Genomic DNA, 18,783 nt, shown 5'->3' on the forward strand with positions numbered 1-18,783 from the left:
GATTAGTCTAGAAATAGACTCAAACATGTATGTTGATTTCTGACAGAGCCTCCAAGACAATTCAACAGGGGAAAAAAGAAAGTTAACACCATCTTTACCCTACCCATAGAAATTCATCAGAAACAGGAAACAAACCTCATTGTGAAAACATCAATGGTAACAGCCTCCAGAAGAAAGGAGCACCAATGTATCTTCCAGGTTTTGGGGAAAGGAAAGAGTATTGAAAGAACTTCTAACAAAGAACTTGTATTCAGGAAATTGAGAAAACTTCTGCAGTTCACTAATAAAAAAGTACCCAGTAATCAAAATAAATCAAAACTTGATCAAGCAGTTCACAAAAAGAGTGATAAATAAGTGCCCTGTCATGAAAAAATAATCATTAGTTTTTAGATAAATACAAATCAATCTGATACTAGCCAACTTTAAGAAAACAATATTTGGGCTATGTTTTTTAATTAACTTATATAATGTTAAATCACAGATTTTAAGCACAAAATTAGATGACCTATAGAAAGATCAAGACTACTTCTTGATCCCAGAAAGTCTTAAGCATAGTGTTTTGAAACCCATCTATGGTACTACATTTACCAGTGAATAGGTTATTCCTTTCTATTTTGAAGTTGTAGTCTATAAGTCTATAAACAGATCGCAATTTTTAAAATTTCTTTTTTCTCTGTTATCCTGATGATTGAATTTGAGGTAATCTCTAGTTTCTGGGCTATTTTGAATAAAAATGCTTTATATAGTCTTACACAACTTTTTTTTGCAAAGACATGTTTTTGTATTTATCTTATAAATGTTCACTAGTGGAATTACCAAGTCAAAGGATAGGTGTATGTTTAACATCATAAAAACAAAGCAAAACTGCCAAACAGCTCCTTGAAGCAGTTGTACCATTTTCATTAACAATATATGACAGTGCCACTTGCTCCCTATCCTTAACAACTATATGGAACTTTTACCTTATAACTTTAGTCATTTTAGTTGGTAATGATGTTTAGTACTTTTTATATGCTGTACCAATCATTTTCCAGAAGAAAATCTATCACTGCTGTATATGACCAAAAGGTACTTGATTATTTGTTGCTTATTTGGGAGGGATAGAAAATACTGGCTTTAGAAAATATGCCCACAAATAAGGGCTGCAAAGGACTCCAAAGGTCTCCATTCCATTCTAAATTCAACCAAAGCAGCCTCTCTCTTGCCTTTGTTCTTTTTTAAACATACTGAGATTCTATAAATGTCTCCAGACTTTATTTGAAAGCAGTCGTGCATCACATCACCTCGCAGGTGAGATCTTGGATGCACAATTTGAGATTTTTATAGAGTAAAAATAGAGTGAGGAAAATGTCTGGGATATTGGGTACTACTGTTCCTGTGGCACTTACTGGACTTCTAAGGTTGGCTCTCAGCTTAATAGAGGTTATGTTCTTTCAGGAAAAGGAGAATCTTTGTAATCTGGAAAAGAAATATTCCAGCCTCTCAGGTGGGAAAGGGTTTCCTGTCAACTCCAATACACTAAAAGAGGTAAGTTAGGACTTTGTATGTCCACCCATAAGACCTTATAAGTTTTACGTGATTAACTGAATAGTTAAAACATTGTGACAAATACAAGCCCCTAGAGCTTTTATGGCTTTTCTTTCAATATGTATGTTTTTAAGCTTTCAGGCATCATCTTGGAAAATAATAATGACCAACTCTGTGTTTGTGTGCATGTGTACGTGTTTGTGTGATTGTATGTGAAAATGTGTACTTTCCTTAGCAATGAAACTATGAATTAACTTGAAGTTTCAAAAATGTTAATAGCCAGACCAAAAATAATCTTAATTTCTCTTCCAATTTTTTTTCTTACTTCTTCCTTACTTTTCTTTCCCTGGAGTCATAAAGAAAATGTCATAATAAAGATACAACAAACATCAGGAAATGGTCTGGTTTCTTTCTTTTTTTTCAAAAAGCAAAGTTGTTTCTCTTTTTTTCTTTCTGTTTACACTTACCCTTATACATCCTTTCTCCTATATAGTCGTCTTTTCCCAAGCCCCGTGGCCACTCTTTCCCACATATTTTCTTATACAGCTGTACTAGTACCCTGGCATGTTGTTGTTGTTTTGTTGTGTGCCATCAAATCAGAAGGAACTCATAGCTGTTGGTCACTTCTGACTCAATGGTATGTAACAACAACTAGTACTAATAGAACAGTTACCATCAAGTCCATATTGGGTCAGATGTGACAAATAGCTTCCTCAGAAGCATTTGGTGAAAGAACTTTTACAAAAGCTTCATTAGATCATACAATTTCTTAGATTCTCTCCATTAATAAAAAAAACACTATGCTATAGTACTTTTTTCCATAATAGCAACAATTCCTTGATTTTGAATTTATTTTTTTTATTTCTGTTTTCTTTATGAAGATGCTTACTTACCACTAACCATTTTGAAGAGGACTGAAAATTTATTAGTATTTATAACCTTTTTCTTAAAAAAATTCTTTCGTTTAATATCTAAATTTTGTGTAAAACATTAACAGATTATTTTACTGTCTGTTTTATGAGAAGTTACCATGGTCTACTTAAAAGCATTCTAATGGAAGGTACATATTTTTATAATTTTTATATACTTGGTATTCTAGGTCATTAAGCAAAATGCATGAAAATAATTCCACAAAGCTTTATCACTAGTCAGTTTCACTGGAAAATTATTTTTTTTCAATTAAGGGTCAATTTAAAAATTATAAATATGTAATTGTGTGTTTGTTTAATTAGCTCCATCCTCTCTCCTGCATATACCTCTTGGGGGCATAAAATAATTCATCACAACAATTTTGTGGTCTGTACTAGGAAGCTTTGGTGTCATGGCTGCTGACTCACAAATAGTTGGTCAAATCCACCAATAGCTCCAAGTAAGAAAGAGAGGCACTCCCCTCTTAGGCGATTTATGGCCTCTGAAAGCCTGCTGAAGGGTAGTAGAGTAGGTTCTGACTCAATGGCAATGACTTTGAGCTTTGATCCTCTATACTGGATCCTATGTGCAGTTAAGCTCATCCAGTTTTTGTTCACCTAGAAAGTGATTCTCATCAAGCAAAGCTGGAAAAGTAGAAGTTCCTGCCAAACTAGTAGGATTCAACTCATAGCTGACCCTCTAGTGGGTTTTCAGAGGCAGTAAATCACATGAGAGAAGAGTGCCCTTCTTCTCCCCAAGAAGAACCTGCTGGATCCAAACCATATGTCTTTAGGATGGCAGCGCTACTCCTTACCACTAAGCCACCAGGGCTCCCTGTTCCTGCTTCAAAGACTAGAAATCCAAATCCGTATGGACTCTAGGGAAGGATTCTTCCTTGTTGAGTATTCCTCAACATTTCTCAATCTGTAGACAGTTCCTCACACAGATCTCTTCCTTCTGTGTGATGTGTTGTCTGTGTCTGTTCTCCCTATTTTTTACCTGGACCACCAATAAAACACAGCCCAGAAAGAATTAGGTTTAGGACCCACCCTACTCCAATCTAAGCTCATTAAGTAAGAATTAGAGAAAAGCCCTGTTTCCAAGTAGGGACATATGCAAAACAAAATTAAAAAAAAAAAAAACAACAAACAACTAATGATGGAACCCATTACTATGAATATTAGAACTGTCCCATAGAATTTCCATGGTTATAATCTTCATGGAAGCAAACTGCTCATCGTCCCCCTGAAGAGCAGCTGGTAGTTTCAAGTGCTGACTTTTGGTTAGCCACTAAGCACTTTAACCTACTTCTATGCTTGACATTAGGTGTCAAGTCATGTCTGACGTACAGTGAGCCTGTGCATAGCAAAACAAGACCTTGCTTGATGCTGTGCCATCCTCTCACTCTCTGCCACACGTAAGCCCTATTGTTGGCACTCATGGCATCAATCCATCTTGTTAAGGGCTTTCCTCTTTCTCACTGACTTTTGACTTTTCCGAACATGATCTGCTTCTCCAGGTACTGGGCCAAGCATGTGAGAGAACATCTCACCATCCTTACCTTTGGGGAGCACTCTACACTTCTTCCAAGGCAAATTTGTTAGTTCTTTTGGCAATCAATCAGTACTCTTCCTCAGTACCACATTTCAAAGGCATTCATTCTTTGAGCTTCCTCATTCGTGGTCCAACTTTCACATGCATATGAAACAATTGCAAATACCATGGCTTGTTTAAGTCATACCTTAGTTGTTCAACTGACACCCTGGCTCTTTAACACTTTAAGGAGATGTTTAGCCTCAAATTTTCCCAATTCAATACAGTCTTAGATTTCCTGATGAGATTTGTTGTTAGATTTGACAACTCTTGCTAGTCTCATTGATGGAGAAGGGTGGTGAATGCTGAGATAGGGAAGATTAGGAAAGGATGGGTTTTAAAGGGAAAATTTAGAATTTTATTCTGAATATACAAACTTGAAGGTAGTATACAAAACCGATATCAGTCTGGAGACTAAAATGTGCCTGATCCCGGCCATAGTCTTCGTATTTGTGTGCTATGAATCAGAGCTGGACAATGACTAAGGATGATAGAAAGAGAATTGATGCCTTTGAGCTGTGGTGCTACAGAAGAGTGTTGAATACACCACGGACTGCCAGGTGAACAAACAGATTTGTACTAGAGAGGGTGAAATCAGGCTGCTCCTTGGAGGCTAGGATTCTTTTTTTATTATTATTTTATTGTGATTTATTTACAGTTTGAATACATTGTTTTTCACAAAAGATCCTTCCCATTTCCTTCACTCCACCCATCTATCAAATTGTGTGACCCTATGATTAACACCCTAACCCCCACCCATTCACATCTCTCTGTTTTCACCCTCCCCCTCACCTTAGATTCTCATACTCATTCTACAATAATAGTTTTATACAGCATTTGTCCTTGTGGGTTCACTTCGCATAATGCTTTTCAGTCCATCCCAAGTTAGGTAGTAATTTACAAATTCATTGCTCCTGCGTGCTGCATAGTATTCCATTGTATGAATGTACCACAACTTCTCAAACCATTCATTTGTGGTTGGACATGTGGGCTGTTTCCATTTTCTTGAAATGATGAAGAATGTTGCTATGAACATTGGTGTACAAGTATCCGTTTGAGCCTCAGTCCTCATTTTCTTGGGGTATATTCCAAGCAATGGAATAGCTGGGTCAGGTAGAATTTCTATGTTCAGCTTTTTGACGAAGCACCAAACTGCCTAGAGTTGTTGTGCCATTGTACAGTTCCACCAACAATGTAAGAGTTCTTGTCTCACCACATCTGCTACAAAATGTATTACTAACTGTCCTGTTAAACTTGGAGGCGAGGATTTTGAAGCTTCCTCTGACATACTTCGGGCAAGTTGCAAGGAGGGATCATTCCTTGGAGAAGGACATCATGCTTACAAAGGTGGAGGGACAGAAAAAGAGAGGAAGACCCTCAATGAGAGGGATTGATTCAGTGAGTGGGGTATTGAGGTTAGGTGTGTCAGAGACAGTAAAGTTGGCACAGGATAAAGCAGGTTTCAGGGCTAATGTATATAGGGTTCACTGTGAGTTGTAAACAACCCATTGGCACCTAACAACAACAACATACAAAACCTACGTGTATTCTAAGTCTTTAATTTCCTAATAGAAGAATAAAATCTTTCTTATTCTACTTCCTCCCAGTTCTTCTCCTGTATAGACTTTTTGAGATCAAAAGCGTGTTTGTTTTGCTTGTGGTATTCTTTCTGTAAGTCTATAGTTCTCATGTTTTTTGAGTAACTATGTGTTTGTTCTCTTTCCTGTCTCACACAGCCTTGACTCACATCTTATCAAAGATGTTTTTGTGACTGACTTTCTTTCCTTCTCTCTTTTTATTAAGGAATGATTACTCTTTTAAACCATTGTGCTTTGACAAACAGTACATGTTTTTGAAGCAATTAATTGGCCTGTGGTCTGTGTACAGTCTATGATCCATATAAGGAATCAAAATTTAGTTTTACAGAAAACTTTCTCCTGTCAATTAAGCAAAAGAATGATATAGTCTTGTTACTTTTCATTCTGACTCATTACCACAAAAAAAAAAGTAAATTCTGACAGCTTCATTTGATGACTCCCTATTTTCAGTTTAGCCTTATAAAGCTTTACATGCCATCTATTGCCTCCCTCTGGAATGCAAGACTATATTTAGGAGTGTTTTTTGTGCTTCCAGTCTATAAACAGTCAAGTCTAGGTTTCTTTAGTTTTCCATAACGAGAAATCTCATTATGAATTTTCATTTCCAGGCCAGATTTCTCATCTTCACTGGAGCTCCTTTGGGGAGGGATTGATGGACGGGTACAAGAAGCCATGTGTCAAATTTAATTGATTTTTTTATATTTCATAAAATAATTTTTTTAAAAGTGGTATTACTTTATCCCTTGTTTAATGCTGGTTTATTGGAGTCATGGAAATAAAAATTTGTCTGTACATTTATATGTCATAGAGATTTACTAATGCCAAAAAAATATTTACTAGTGCCTTTTGCACAACTGTAGACTTCGGAATTTTTATTTTAGTGTATTTTATTTATAGATATTTTCACCAAACTGAATTGCAATTATTGTACTCAAAAATTATCGAAAACTACCTGTTGTAAATTTGAAAGTGGGGCTGTGGAAGCTGCTTTGAATGTTCCAGTTGAAACATCCTGGGATTGCTATCCACTCTTGGGGGTGTGCGTTTGTATGTGTGTATGTAAGAGAGAGACTGTGCATGTGTTTTTATTTTCCTAGAAAAAGACTGTTTGACTAAGAAGGTTGCGTTCTTTTTATTATTTGGTTGAAGTGCTCAAAAACCAAATTTTATCACAAATAAATTACTGGTGCAGAAATGTCATATTGCAAAATTCAGCGTGCTTTAATCCAGTACTTTGTATACTGTAATTTGTTAAGAAGCAGAAAAATAATCTATACCTGAAGATTTACCAAAAAGACTCATGTATTAGAGAATGAGTGGTTATGTTGTAAATGCTACATTTTAGAATGATTATGTGTATTTGATCACTTTAAGAACGTGTGTAATAATAACCTCACTCATTGAACGTTTTAAATGCTGATACCATAAGTATTTTCAACTCAAAGGTGTGAGTTGTTTATAATGTAGTTATAGTGATTTCCTCAGGAAAAAAATTAATATTTGTATTACCAATTTTTCAGGTTAAGCACTTTAAATCCATTTTAATTGCTGATTATTCCTCTAATGAAACATTTGATAATATAGTTTTCTGGCTGTGCTGCTCTAAGCTAACTCCATTGTGCTGGGAGCATTAATACTCTCGCATGCCTCAGCTCTTGGCTTTCTTTGTGTCTAACTTATGAATTCCTCCTTTTAGGGCTATATCAGTGTAAATGAAATTAATGAGCCATGTGGCAATTCCACGAATCTATCCCCTTCCACTCAGTTCCCTGCTGATGCTGATGCTGTTGTCACTGAGCCTGCCACAGCTGTGCTGGGGAGCCAGCCACTGAATAAAGAGGTGTGTTAGCATGCCATTTCATTCATTCACTGCTTTATCTCATGTCAAAAATTAACCCACAAGGAGCAAAAAATGAGAATGTGTGTGATATTCTCTCTTATGTCTGTTTGACCAGAGAGAAGAGAGATGGAAAACGAGAATGTGTGTGATATTCTCTCTTATATGTCTGTTTGACCAGAGAGAAGAGAGATGGAACTTGTAAAATATACCAGTTTGGGAACACTGCTATATCAAAACTGAAATGCTAGAATGTATGACGTGTCTGGTGCAGAGTGAAGATGAGGCTAAGAATACAAGGAGGCTTAAATCCAAAGAAATAAAGTTGTCTAAGCACTCCTAACCTGACCTATGATTTCTGAGCCATGTCAAAAGCCTTTTTAAAATTGTTGATTTGAGTCATCTTTTCAGTTTAAAATTGTTGATTTGAATCATATATCCCACTTGATTTGGTTTTTTCTACTTTGATTTGCAGTGGATATTTTTGTTTTAATGCTACCTTAAAAAAAAAATTGGAGGGCATTGCCCATATTATTAATTAAAATCCTTCATGCAACCATTTGCATGTAGTTTGACATTTTAATCAGAGGCTGAATTGAAATACATCATTGTTCATCATTTGTGACTTCTGGGTAAAAATATAGCCAAAAACAACCATTTAGGTGATTAGGTAACTGCTTTAATTTCTGTATTGGTTTTACTTTTTTTGTTTCATATGGACACATCTATATTTTTTCTTTCTCCTACAAAGCAAAGATCATCTGTCTGTTCTGGATTTGTATTTCCTTCCACACTTTCTTCTCATCCTATCACTCAAACTTCATCAATCTCTTGGCCAGAAGTCATGGCTTCATCTGTCGATCCTTTTCCTTTAAATGATACACCTCCTCCTCTACCAGCCAAGAAACACAGAAGGCAGCAGCAGCCAGAGCAGCAGGTAATCAGGAACTGGTGCTTGGAGCTTGGGAATTTTACTTTAACAACCAGATTATTTATGTGGAGTCTTTTCTTTAAACACAAATGTGTTTGGGTTTCAGGCTTTTGTTTCTTTTGGGAATTTTTTAAGGCAAGCTGCATACTCCTTTCCTTTTTTTTAAAGGACATTTAGCATGTTATAAGGATACATGTTATTGTTGTGTGTCATCGAATTGAAAACAACCAATAGCGGACCTTCCAGTGGGTCTTGGAAGGCTGCAAATTGCATGGGAGAAGATTTCCACCCTTCAGCTGCAGAGTATCTCATGGATTCAAACCGCATGCCTTGGGATTGCAGTGCAGCTTCTTACCACTAGGACAATTTCAAGTCCTTCCTTGATTGTCCCTCCCTGGATTTTGGTATATTTGAGCAAGTTTTATATCCTCAGGTTTCAATTCCTATTCAACCACAATATTTCAAATGACCCCAGGTGTTCTTCAGAATAGTCATTGTTATTTCCATAAAAGCCAGGATATAAGAAGTTGCCTTGTTTGTGCAAAAGAAAAATAGTAACTTTTAAGACATTGTTTTCTTGATGTTTTGAAACTTTGGTGTCAAAATTTGCTAAATATTTCACAAATTTCTCATTTCATCCTTAGAAGAGTATCCTGAAATAAGATTTATGTCCACTTTGACATCTGGGGAGCTGAGACTCTGCCCAGTAAATCTAAGCCTGGAGTCCAAGATTAAATTACAAGTAGTGCATTTAGTTCATAGACCAATAGTTGTTGTAACTTATTATTTTATTGTGGTTATATAACGAAAGTGAGACCTGGTGGCCTAGTGGGTAAAGAGTTGTATTGCCAACCCAAAGGCAAATAGTTTGACTCCTCCAGCTGCTTCATTGGAGAAAGGAAGAAAGGTGCACAATCTCTTTTTCATGTGATTTGCAGCCTCTGAAAATTGGCTGAGTGGGTCAGCTATGGATCACTTTGACTTGATAGCACATAACAACAAGAATAATGTAATCAAATACCAGTTAAACCATTTTTTAAATAAATTTTTTATTTATACTGGTTTTCTTACAAAGTTCCTATACATTGTTTTCCACATTGGATCTTTCCCATTTCCTTTACCCACCCCTCCCTCCACCCATCAAATGGTGTGACCTTATGATTACCCCACCCCACACCCACCCATTCTTACCCCTCTGATTTTACCCTCTCCCCCTTGAATCTTCATACATATTTTACTAGTTATCTTTCTATTTCTACAATAATGGTCTTAAACAGCATTTGTTCTTATGGGACTGAGTTCACTTAGCATAATACTCTCCACACCCTCCCAAGTTAGGTAGTAATTTTCGAAATCAGTGCTTCTACCTGTTCCATAGTATTCCATCATCTGAAGGTACCACACTTTCTCAATCCATATGATTGTGGTTGGACATTTGGGCTGTTTCCATGTTCCAGTTCAACATTTTTACTTGTGGAGTTGAGTGATTCTAGTTATGTTCACCATATTATACAACCACCATCATTATCCATTTCCAATTTTTTCCTTCATTCTTAACAGAAATGCTTTGCCCCTTAAATAATACTGCCTCATTTTTCCTCCCACCCACCCTTGGCAACTATTAGTAAATGTCATTTTCTATGCATTTACTTACTCTATATAATTCTTTTTAGTAGGATCATGCACTGTGTGTCCCTCTTTCAATACTTCCTTTCAGTTACTATGTGTATATGATTCTGGTGTCAGAAGGCCCTAAGGCCACTAGATTCCAACAACCTTTACTACCCTTTACCTTCTGTTAAAGGAATTCTATTTTCCCCACAACTTTCAGATACCTAATGAGTTTATTGAAATAAAAAAAGGAATTGGTGAAAAGCGGTTCCAACAAGTGTTATAAGGAAGTAACAAGGAGAATAAAGTAACTAATTCCATTTTTGTGCTATGTTTGTCTCTCTAATTGCTACATTTGGGGTAAAAGATAACTCTAATATCAAAATTGTTTTCAAATCTGGGTTTTCTCTTCTGCATTTTTTTTTTACTAAATTATTATTTACCCTGAGTTTTCAATGTGATCACTTTTCTATTGCATTACGCTACCTATTTTGGAAAACTAGAAAGTTTTGAATTCTGAAAATTTGTGACATTTAGTCATAATGAGAACACAGTTGAAAATTTCTGATACACTTTTTAAAATAAAATTATAACAATCCTAACAACAGTATGTTAGTGTTTATTATAATAAATTGAACTACATGAGTTTGAATTACTGCTCTGCAGCTTTCTAGTTATATGATCTTTGGTGAATTTTTTTGTTGGTTTTTTTTTTTTTAAGTTGGGCAAGTTTTTATGATATCTCTCTGCCCCATATTATTCAAATAAAAAGCAAGACTAAAAATTACCTCTGTCTTAGTTTGAGAATTACATCAAATAATGTACGTAAAGCAGCTAATATAACATATGGCATATAGTTGAGTTCTTAATTATTAATACGGTTATCAGTATTTGTACTATTTATTAACTCATATGTATTATATGGTATAAATATTGATTTTGTAAGAATAGATGATCATAACCATGCGATTAAAATGAAAATTTTTTTGTGATAGGCAAGTTTAATATTTGTACATTTGCTAATTTATATTTGCATTGATTTTTAAATACACATACACACATTTTTTTAAAAAAATCAAATTTAGTATGAAAGTGGTCAAACCTGAAGACTTTTACTAGGAAATCACCTGACCATTGAAGGCAATTTTTTTTTCTTTTGAGTTATGGGTGAAGCCAAGAAAACTGGATAAATTTAAGTCAACAATATCTGGGAAGGTGGTGGGGAAATAACAATATTCCATAGGTAGATTTTTAAATGTGAGGGATTAACATAGGAGCTCTTTGTTTATGATCTGTTTAAATAAAATAATAACTTGGAAAGATGTCTCACGAAGCTGCACTGCAATTCCAGAGGCATGCAGTTCAAATCCACCAGATGCTCTGCTGGAGAAGGAAGGGCAATCTCCTCCTTTACCAGTCAGATCCAATTTGACGGTATACACACACACACACAAAAAAAGAAAGATGTCTCACATAGGAATCTTATGTGTGTTTATGTGACTGAAATATTACAACTGTAAAGCAACTCCCCTGTTTACTCCCTTTTCTCTCTTCCTCTCCTTTCTCCCTTTCTTGTTCTCCTCACCCTGGGATCTGTGGCATCACACAAAACTGTCCAGACAGACAAGGGGAGAAACTGCTTTCTTACTTTGTCCACTGGCTGTCCGCCATCCACATGGCGACCATCATAATCATTTGTAAGTTGTCCTGAGGCCCCAAGGCCCCAGGCACTATGGAAGTCAAAGGGAGATTTATTTATTTATTTATTTATTTTATTCCCCAAGTTCAGTAATAAACTCTACTAGAATCTATGTCTCTTATCAAATGCATACCAAGTCCATTAGAGGTCACAGATATAAGGTTAATAATAATTAAAAATTAAAATTTTAAAACTTCTTTGTAAATGCATTATTATTCTGATTTCCTAAATAGTCTCCTTCATTTAGTCAAGTCTGTTATCTTGCTTTACATTTGTATTTAAAGCACTTTAGAAGTCTGGAAGAAAGGAAAAAACAGCACAGAGAAGGCCTCTACCTGAGTGACACTTTGCCTCGAAAGAAAACCACGCCTTCCGTATCACCACATTTCAGCAGTTCTACTATGGGGAGAAGCACCGCCCCAAAGGTAGGATGTGGGGAGAGTCACCAGATCAGCGTCCCCAAGTCTCCTTGTCATTAGGTGGACTGACGCAGATGGCCTAGGGGTCTGACAACACTACCTGATCGCTCATTATATTCGCCTGCTGTGAAGCAGTTACTACTCAGCTGTATTTTTTATCCTGTCCAGGGGACATTTCAAATCTTACACTCCCCTGTCAAAGAACTTGGTCCAGGGATTTTCTTACCATCACAGCACAGAAGGTGAATGGCATTCCATGTATATGTCAGACTCCCATAACTGCATCTCAGATATGAAAATAAGACAAGAGATAGGCTGTGGGCTCCAGGGATAGTAGCAGCAAATGCTTCCTGAGTCTTGTGCATGGACCTGGCATTAAGGACTAAGACCTTTATGTGGATTGGCATCACTGTGAAGCACAGGCACTGACTATTATCCCTAGTGATAAACTGCTATGTGAAGCAGCTAAGTGACTAGCCCAGTGGCTCTCAGATGTTAAGTAGTGCATCTGGAACATGACAGTGCACAGTCTGAGGCCTGAGTCCTCATTCATCTAGTGGTTACATGTCTAAGAGGGGAGAGGACAATAGGAAGATTCTAAATCAGATAGATTTTGGAGTACTTCATCTACCTTTCTTCCAGGTAACTTTGATTTAATCTTCTAAATGTGTGCTTCATTTATATGTTTATGTACATAGAGAGCCAGCCTATCTACAGAGACCACTAACGCCACTGGACTAGTTAATAGGTTTCTGCAATTTTGTGGTTCACTAGATAAATGGATGTAGATAGAGAATGGAGAATTTATGATGAGTGTAGACTTTTCTTTCTTTTGGCATGATGTGCATGCATTCCCGTCACTGCATCTGCCCTCTGCTTCTTATGCATGGTGAATATTCATTCATTTGTCCTTGAAGGTGACTTTAAACAGTGTTCCACCTGACTTGCTTCCCGCTTGGAATCATTGCCCCGGCAGAATGGCTGTGATGTTTAGATTTCGTGAAGTGCCTAGGGAGATACAACAAAAGGCCTTTACCAGGAAATATCAACCAAACAGAATGGCTTCTCAGCTCTCTGCAATTAAACAGGAGCAGTGGATACAGGGATGTGGCCATTTGGCCTGTGATGTGCCTGACGTTTTCTCTTCTTCTTCTCCCAGGCTCACCTGCCCCTTGGACAAAGCAACAGCTGTGGCAGTGTGCTGCCTCACTCGCTGGCCACCATGACCAAAGACTCTGAGTCCCGGAGGATGCTCAGAGGTACGTACCTTTTAAGTCACAAGCCAAAGTATGCTGTTAAACTTTTCAAGTTTCTCATGGATAGTACATTTGGGAAGGAGGGGTGCTTAGAAACGGAACCAATCCAGCTCTTAGATTCTGTTTTTAATGGGTCTCCTTTGGGGAAAAAGAAAAAAGAGGGAGAGAAAGATCCTCGTTGTATTAAGGTAACTTTTCCTATGTATGCATTCAGTTAGCGCGTTTAAAGCACATTGCTTGCTCATGATAAATCTCATGGAACTTTTAAACCAGAAGACCCTAGATAATTGGTAACATTCTCATGTGATGGAAAGAAAGAAAAGAGAAACTTCTGAGCACCAGTGAGATTACCAGATTTAAGAGAGTATACTTGTTTTGTGGATGAGTCGCAGTGTTACACACAATGAGCTCAGACTGCTGTGACTCCTAGGGTTTTTTGTCAGGTAACTTTTTTTTGAAAGTAGACTACCAAGCCTTTTTTCTTTGTCTTAGTCTGTAAACGGAAAGTTGTTTTATTAACATAAAAACACACAGACCTCCGCTGTGTTGATCCTGGTGCTAAATAGTCCCTGAATTGATAGGGTAACTAGAGCACTTGAAGTTGTTGTGTGCTGTTAAGTCGGAAGTGACCCACAGCTGACCCTCCAGAAGGTTTTCAGAGGCAGTAAATTGCACAACAGGAGATTGCCTGTCTTTTCCCCACAGAGTAGCTGGTGGATTCGAACCAAGTGCCTTCAGGTTGACAGCGCAACTCCTAACCACTAAGCCACCAAAGCTCCATAAATAGAGCACACTAGTGGCTCAGGGTTCACTTAGGCCTTTTAATTCGGGTTTGAGCATTATACTATGTGCTTATTAGGCTCAAATGGAGTTTAGTTTTTTTGTATATTTTATGTCTCTGCAATAATATGTTGCATTTATAATAGAGTTCTAAAATAGTTTTTGTGGGGCTGGAAAAAAGTATGATAATACAGGAATTTATAGAGGTAAACTGTCTAGTTCCCTTGAGTGGGTTAGATTTACTGTGCTAACATAGTACTTTAGTAATTCTTATTGGCCTTAACATTTAGGGAGGCCTTAACATTCTTGGCTACTTGCCAAGAATGCAAATGAACTCATGATCTTTCCCTTGAAATTACCTCGGCCCAGCAAGGAAGAAAGGTACTTAAGCAGGTGATTTTCATAAAATACGCTCAGTGCCATGATGGGAATATGCCCAGATTATAATGGGACACTTAGCATCAGATGCATTCACACATTGATAGCACTGAGACCATTCCCTCTCCAGGCACAGTGGAATTCCGCTCTGACTGCCTGGCCTCTGCTGCTGGTGCCAGGGTAAACACTAGTTTCCCATGGTGGGTGGGTGTTTACATAGAATTTTTAATATATTGTTGTGTGCCATCAAGTTGATACTGAATCATGATAAGATGAAATAGAACTGCCCTTTATAGTTTCCCAGGCTGTAACCTTTATAGGGGAGGATTATCAAATCTTTTTTCTGCAGAATGTCTGAAGGGCTTGAACTGTCACCTTATGGTTAGAAGCCAAGTGCTCAAGCACAGTATCACCATGGCTCCATTTGTGTGAGTGTCTGTGTAATTATTTGCACATATGCTTTCATAGAGATGGTGGCCTAGAAAACCCATTGGAGCAATTCGGCTCTCTTTTGGAGCCCTTCTCATACATGAGGGTCCCATGTATTTGGGCCAATTGATTAGCAGTTAACAAAACAAAAGACTCTGTGTGTGTGTGTGCGTGTGTGTGAATTTATACACACACACATGCAATAATATACGCACATGTCATTGAAATAAACTTTTAAAATTATTCTTAAAAGTGATTTGAGAGTTAGAGACTATAGTATTTATAAGAGAGCTTTACAACATTTGAATCAAGTGCATTTATTTGAAATTCTCTCTTCTTTTCTTTATCCTAAATTCTTAACATGCTAAAAATACCTCTGTGTTTTTGAGCTTTTCATGATGCATAAACTGTGAGGAGAAATGAGTTTATATTTTGCCCCTCATTTGTCAATGTTCACTTGTGGGTCAAATATGTTTTCTGTTGAAAGCATTTTTCCTTAATATTAATAGATTTCTTTTTAAATCTGTTTCTGTCACAAGCTAAAGATAGCAAAGCTTTGATTGGCCACTACAACAACAAAGGCCATTCAGCATGTTCATGGATTTTGTGTAACTGTAGTTTAAGAAAAAAAGATCAAGCCCTCCAGAAATGGAATGTGATCTCAGATTATTACATTCTATGTTGAAAGATGTGGCAGTCTGTCTTATAGACAGATTTACAGCCTTGGAATCTCTGTGGGGCTGTTCTACTCTACCCTGTAGGGTTGCTGTGAATTGCTATAGATTTATTAGCATTGATAACTAACAGATGTTGAAAACAGTTTCTTAAAAATAAAGAGTTGTTAATAACTATGTAAGAGGATTCTTGTCAGAGTAGTTAAAGTGGAAGGGATGTTTGATCTCCATTATTCTGGTTTCTGTTCTCCTCTGAAATCATGGAATCTCCTGCTAGACCCAGATTGGTAAATGGAGCCAGTTCCCTTAGGTCACTTCAGAAAGTACCCTCTGCAAAACAGCCTGTCTTTGATCTGCTGTTTTATGGTCTTGTTCTTTACGGACATGTCTTCTCCACACAAAAGGCTGCAACTTCAGTCTTTCTCTGACACAGCCCTTGAGAGCTTCATGTGGTGCTGATGAAGACATGTGAAGAAACAGAAACATATGTGTACTGATCCAAGCAGATGTGGGGCAAGTGTGAGGCCAGCCTGCCTTCCTGGGCTCCTCCACTCAGAAAAAGACTGGGGACTATAGTGCTTAGAGCCATGCAGACGGTAACATCAGCAGGGGTTTCTGCTAAGCCCATACAGGTGGCCAACAAGGGCCAGATGGAATGAGTCATACTTTCATTTAGAATTATTTCAATAGTATTTGTTGGGTTCACTGAAATAACAAATGCAAGCTAAAACCTCATTTTTTAAAAAAAAATTTGAGCATCGCACATTTTCATTAAATCAGAGTATACTTTATCAATTTTTTAAAACTTACACAATTAACTGAAATAAACTGCTGTTATTTTTTCTGCAATACATAATGGAAACCTCAAGGACGATGGTGTAAGTATAAGTCTTCTTCAGCCTGCACTGTTTAAATAGAACAGACAAGGTGAACGAACTATGCTTACAAAGATCTTTAAAAGGAGAGTTTAAAGCAGAAAGCCCAGGAAATCCACTCCTAAGGTTGTGTAATAGTTATTGGCTTTTGTACAACTTGTGACCTAATTCTTTATAAGCTTTAGAGTGAATGAAATCTTTGTCCTTTTATTTTTTTGTTAAAATGCAGGAAAGTCCAAGAAAGGTATGACAACCTCTCTGTGTGGTGTTTTTTGTTTCCAGCAAATAGTGAAAGGTCAATTTCAAGAATGATCAGATTTAAAGCTGGACAATGGTGGATTTTAAGTCCAATTATTATTATTTTTACAGAATAGAGGAGAGAGTTGTTGCACATTCATTAGAAACAAAATGCTGGGTGCAGCTGCTGTTCACTCACTGGCAGCTGTGTGACCCTCTTTGTTTTTGTGTTTTATTACAAGGGTAGACCTTACAGGAAACCCAAGTGCTACAGAAGCACTGTTTTATAAGACTCAGGATCTGTATTAAGAAAGGACATTCTGATGTATATTACCAAAGTGTAAAATGTGATGAATTTTTAATAATTTGTGAAGGCCAGGTATTAAAAGAAAAAAAACCAAAGGCAGGCTATAGAGTCAGAAAGTGGAAAGAACAAAGGACATTCTTACTCATTCATTCCATCTAAGCCTATTTTATAAGAAAGATTTAGTGGAGACAGTGAAGAACAGTTTCAATGACTAACTAGAATAAGGAAGACGGTTGGTATTGTAGCTAGAGGGCACAGATGTAGGATGTCAGACGGCTTCTTGCATAGTTTGGTGTGCTGTGCTTCAAAGAATTGAATGGCATTTTACAAACTTTAGCTCTTTAAACATATTTGTTACTGTCTGTTTGGAAAAAGAATTGTTCTTGTGATGAAATTTTATTTATATTCCTGTTTTTTTTTTTGGTGGATAGATTATTTGTGAAAGGTGTTTTGAGTGGTTCCCCCCTCATTTGTATGCATGTATTATCAATTCATTTTTTTAACTTCGTAAACTTTCCTCTGTAATTTCAGATTTAATTAAAAATGTGAATATTATGCCTTATTAACCTGCTGTGTTATTATGGGCTAGCATGATTGCATGTTGAAAGCAGTGTATATTTTTCTTGTCCCTTTGTCATCTTTTTTGATCTTTTATCTTTTTTCCTTTCCTCTGTCATTCTCTTCCTTCGTTCCTGACTTGCCTTATACCTTCATCTTCTGGCTGGGGCCTATCTTTAGGAAGAATGAATTTCTCAGCAGGTGAGTCTTAATAGGGTGAATTGTCAGAACTACTGGTGAGTTTTGTCCTCTTAAATTAGGTTATATTTTTAAGCCATCTCATTGTCTAGATTAAGCCCCAGGTAAGCTTAAAAGATATATATGTATATAGCACAAATATGGAAAGGGTTGGCAAGATCTGCTAGATCAGAAAGAAAATTTTAGGCCAATTAGAATTCATAAGCACTGAAAATAAAAATGAGTGAATGAATGGGCCTTGCGCACCCAATCTGTTGATACAAACTCACTGCTGTTGAGTTAGACTGACTCATTGCAAATCTCCAACGGTTTGCTAAGGCTATAAATAAACCTAAGAGGAGTCTGGCCACCTTTCTCCCAAGGAGCCCTTGGTAGATTCGAACCACCAGAGAGAGGTGCACCGTTTGGGTTATCAGTACATCTCCCTATAGACCATCCCTCTCGAGCTCCCTTTTAACTCTCCAGGAGCTCCCACTTCAGCAGAGAGCAGAGAGCTGAAGAGGTTGGGGTTTTCTGTGTGTACTGTGCTTAGTTACAAGCATCAGATATCATCGGTCACACTTTAAGTACCTTATCAGCTGCCCTTTCACATAGCCATTTCTATATTCAGAGCATCCATGACGTCCTTTATTGCTCCTTAAGTGCTTTCTACCTGTTGAATGCTATTCTCACTTAATTTTTATTGAGATAAAAACATGTGTCCTCCTGGGTTGAGTAATTTTCATTTTTATCACGACTTGCTCTTTGCCCCACTTCACTTCTTCATTATTTAGTCATTCATTTAGCATTTATAGAAGATGTTCATTCATCCAGCCGCTCCGTAGCATGACTTTGATGGGCTAAATAACGTACATACTGTGTTTATAGGAAGAACCTGGCTCCTTCGCTCATAAACTTTATACTTGAGTAGAGGCAAAAACCCCAGTTTACCATGATTTTGTTTATTCACTTGCACTAGAGTATACAT

At 37.0% G+C, this 18,783-nt stretch overlaps 1 protein-coding gene across 2 annotated transcripts in view; it reads left to right on the forward strand.

The window, feature by feature from the left end:
• The window catches only part of PHLDB2 (pleckstrin homology-like domain, family B, member 2), a 124,047-nt gene that overhangs the window by 76,536 nt on the left and 28,728 nt on the right, over positions 1-18,783 (forward strand). For both annotated transcript variants that reach the window (XM_006895341.1, XM_006895340.1), the window contains 4 exons: positions 1,438-1,527; positions 7,324-7,467; positions 11,990-12,130; positions 13,284-13,383. In XM_006895341.1, the coding sequence (XP_006895403.1) occupies positions 1,438-1,527; positions 7,324-7,467; positions 11,990-12,130; positions 13,284-13,383 (475 nt within the window). The remainder of the gene's footprint in view (positions 1-1,437; positions 1,528-7,323; positions 7,468-11,989; positions 12,131-13,283; positions 13,384-18,783) is intronic.

This window comes from Elephantulus edwardii, unplaced genomic scaffold (genome assembly GCF_000299155.1).
Source record: "Elephantulus edwardii isolate Elephantulus edwardi_28Jun2011 unplaced genomic scaffold, EleEdw1.0 scaffold00165, whole genome shotgun sequence".
Lineage (NCBI taxonomy): Eukaryota > Metazoa > Chordata > Mammalia > Macroscelidea > Macroscelididae > Elephantulus > Elephantulus edwardii.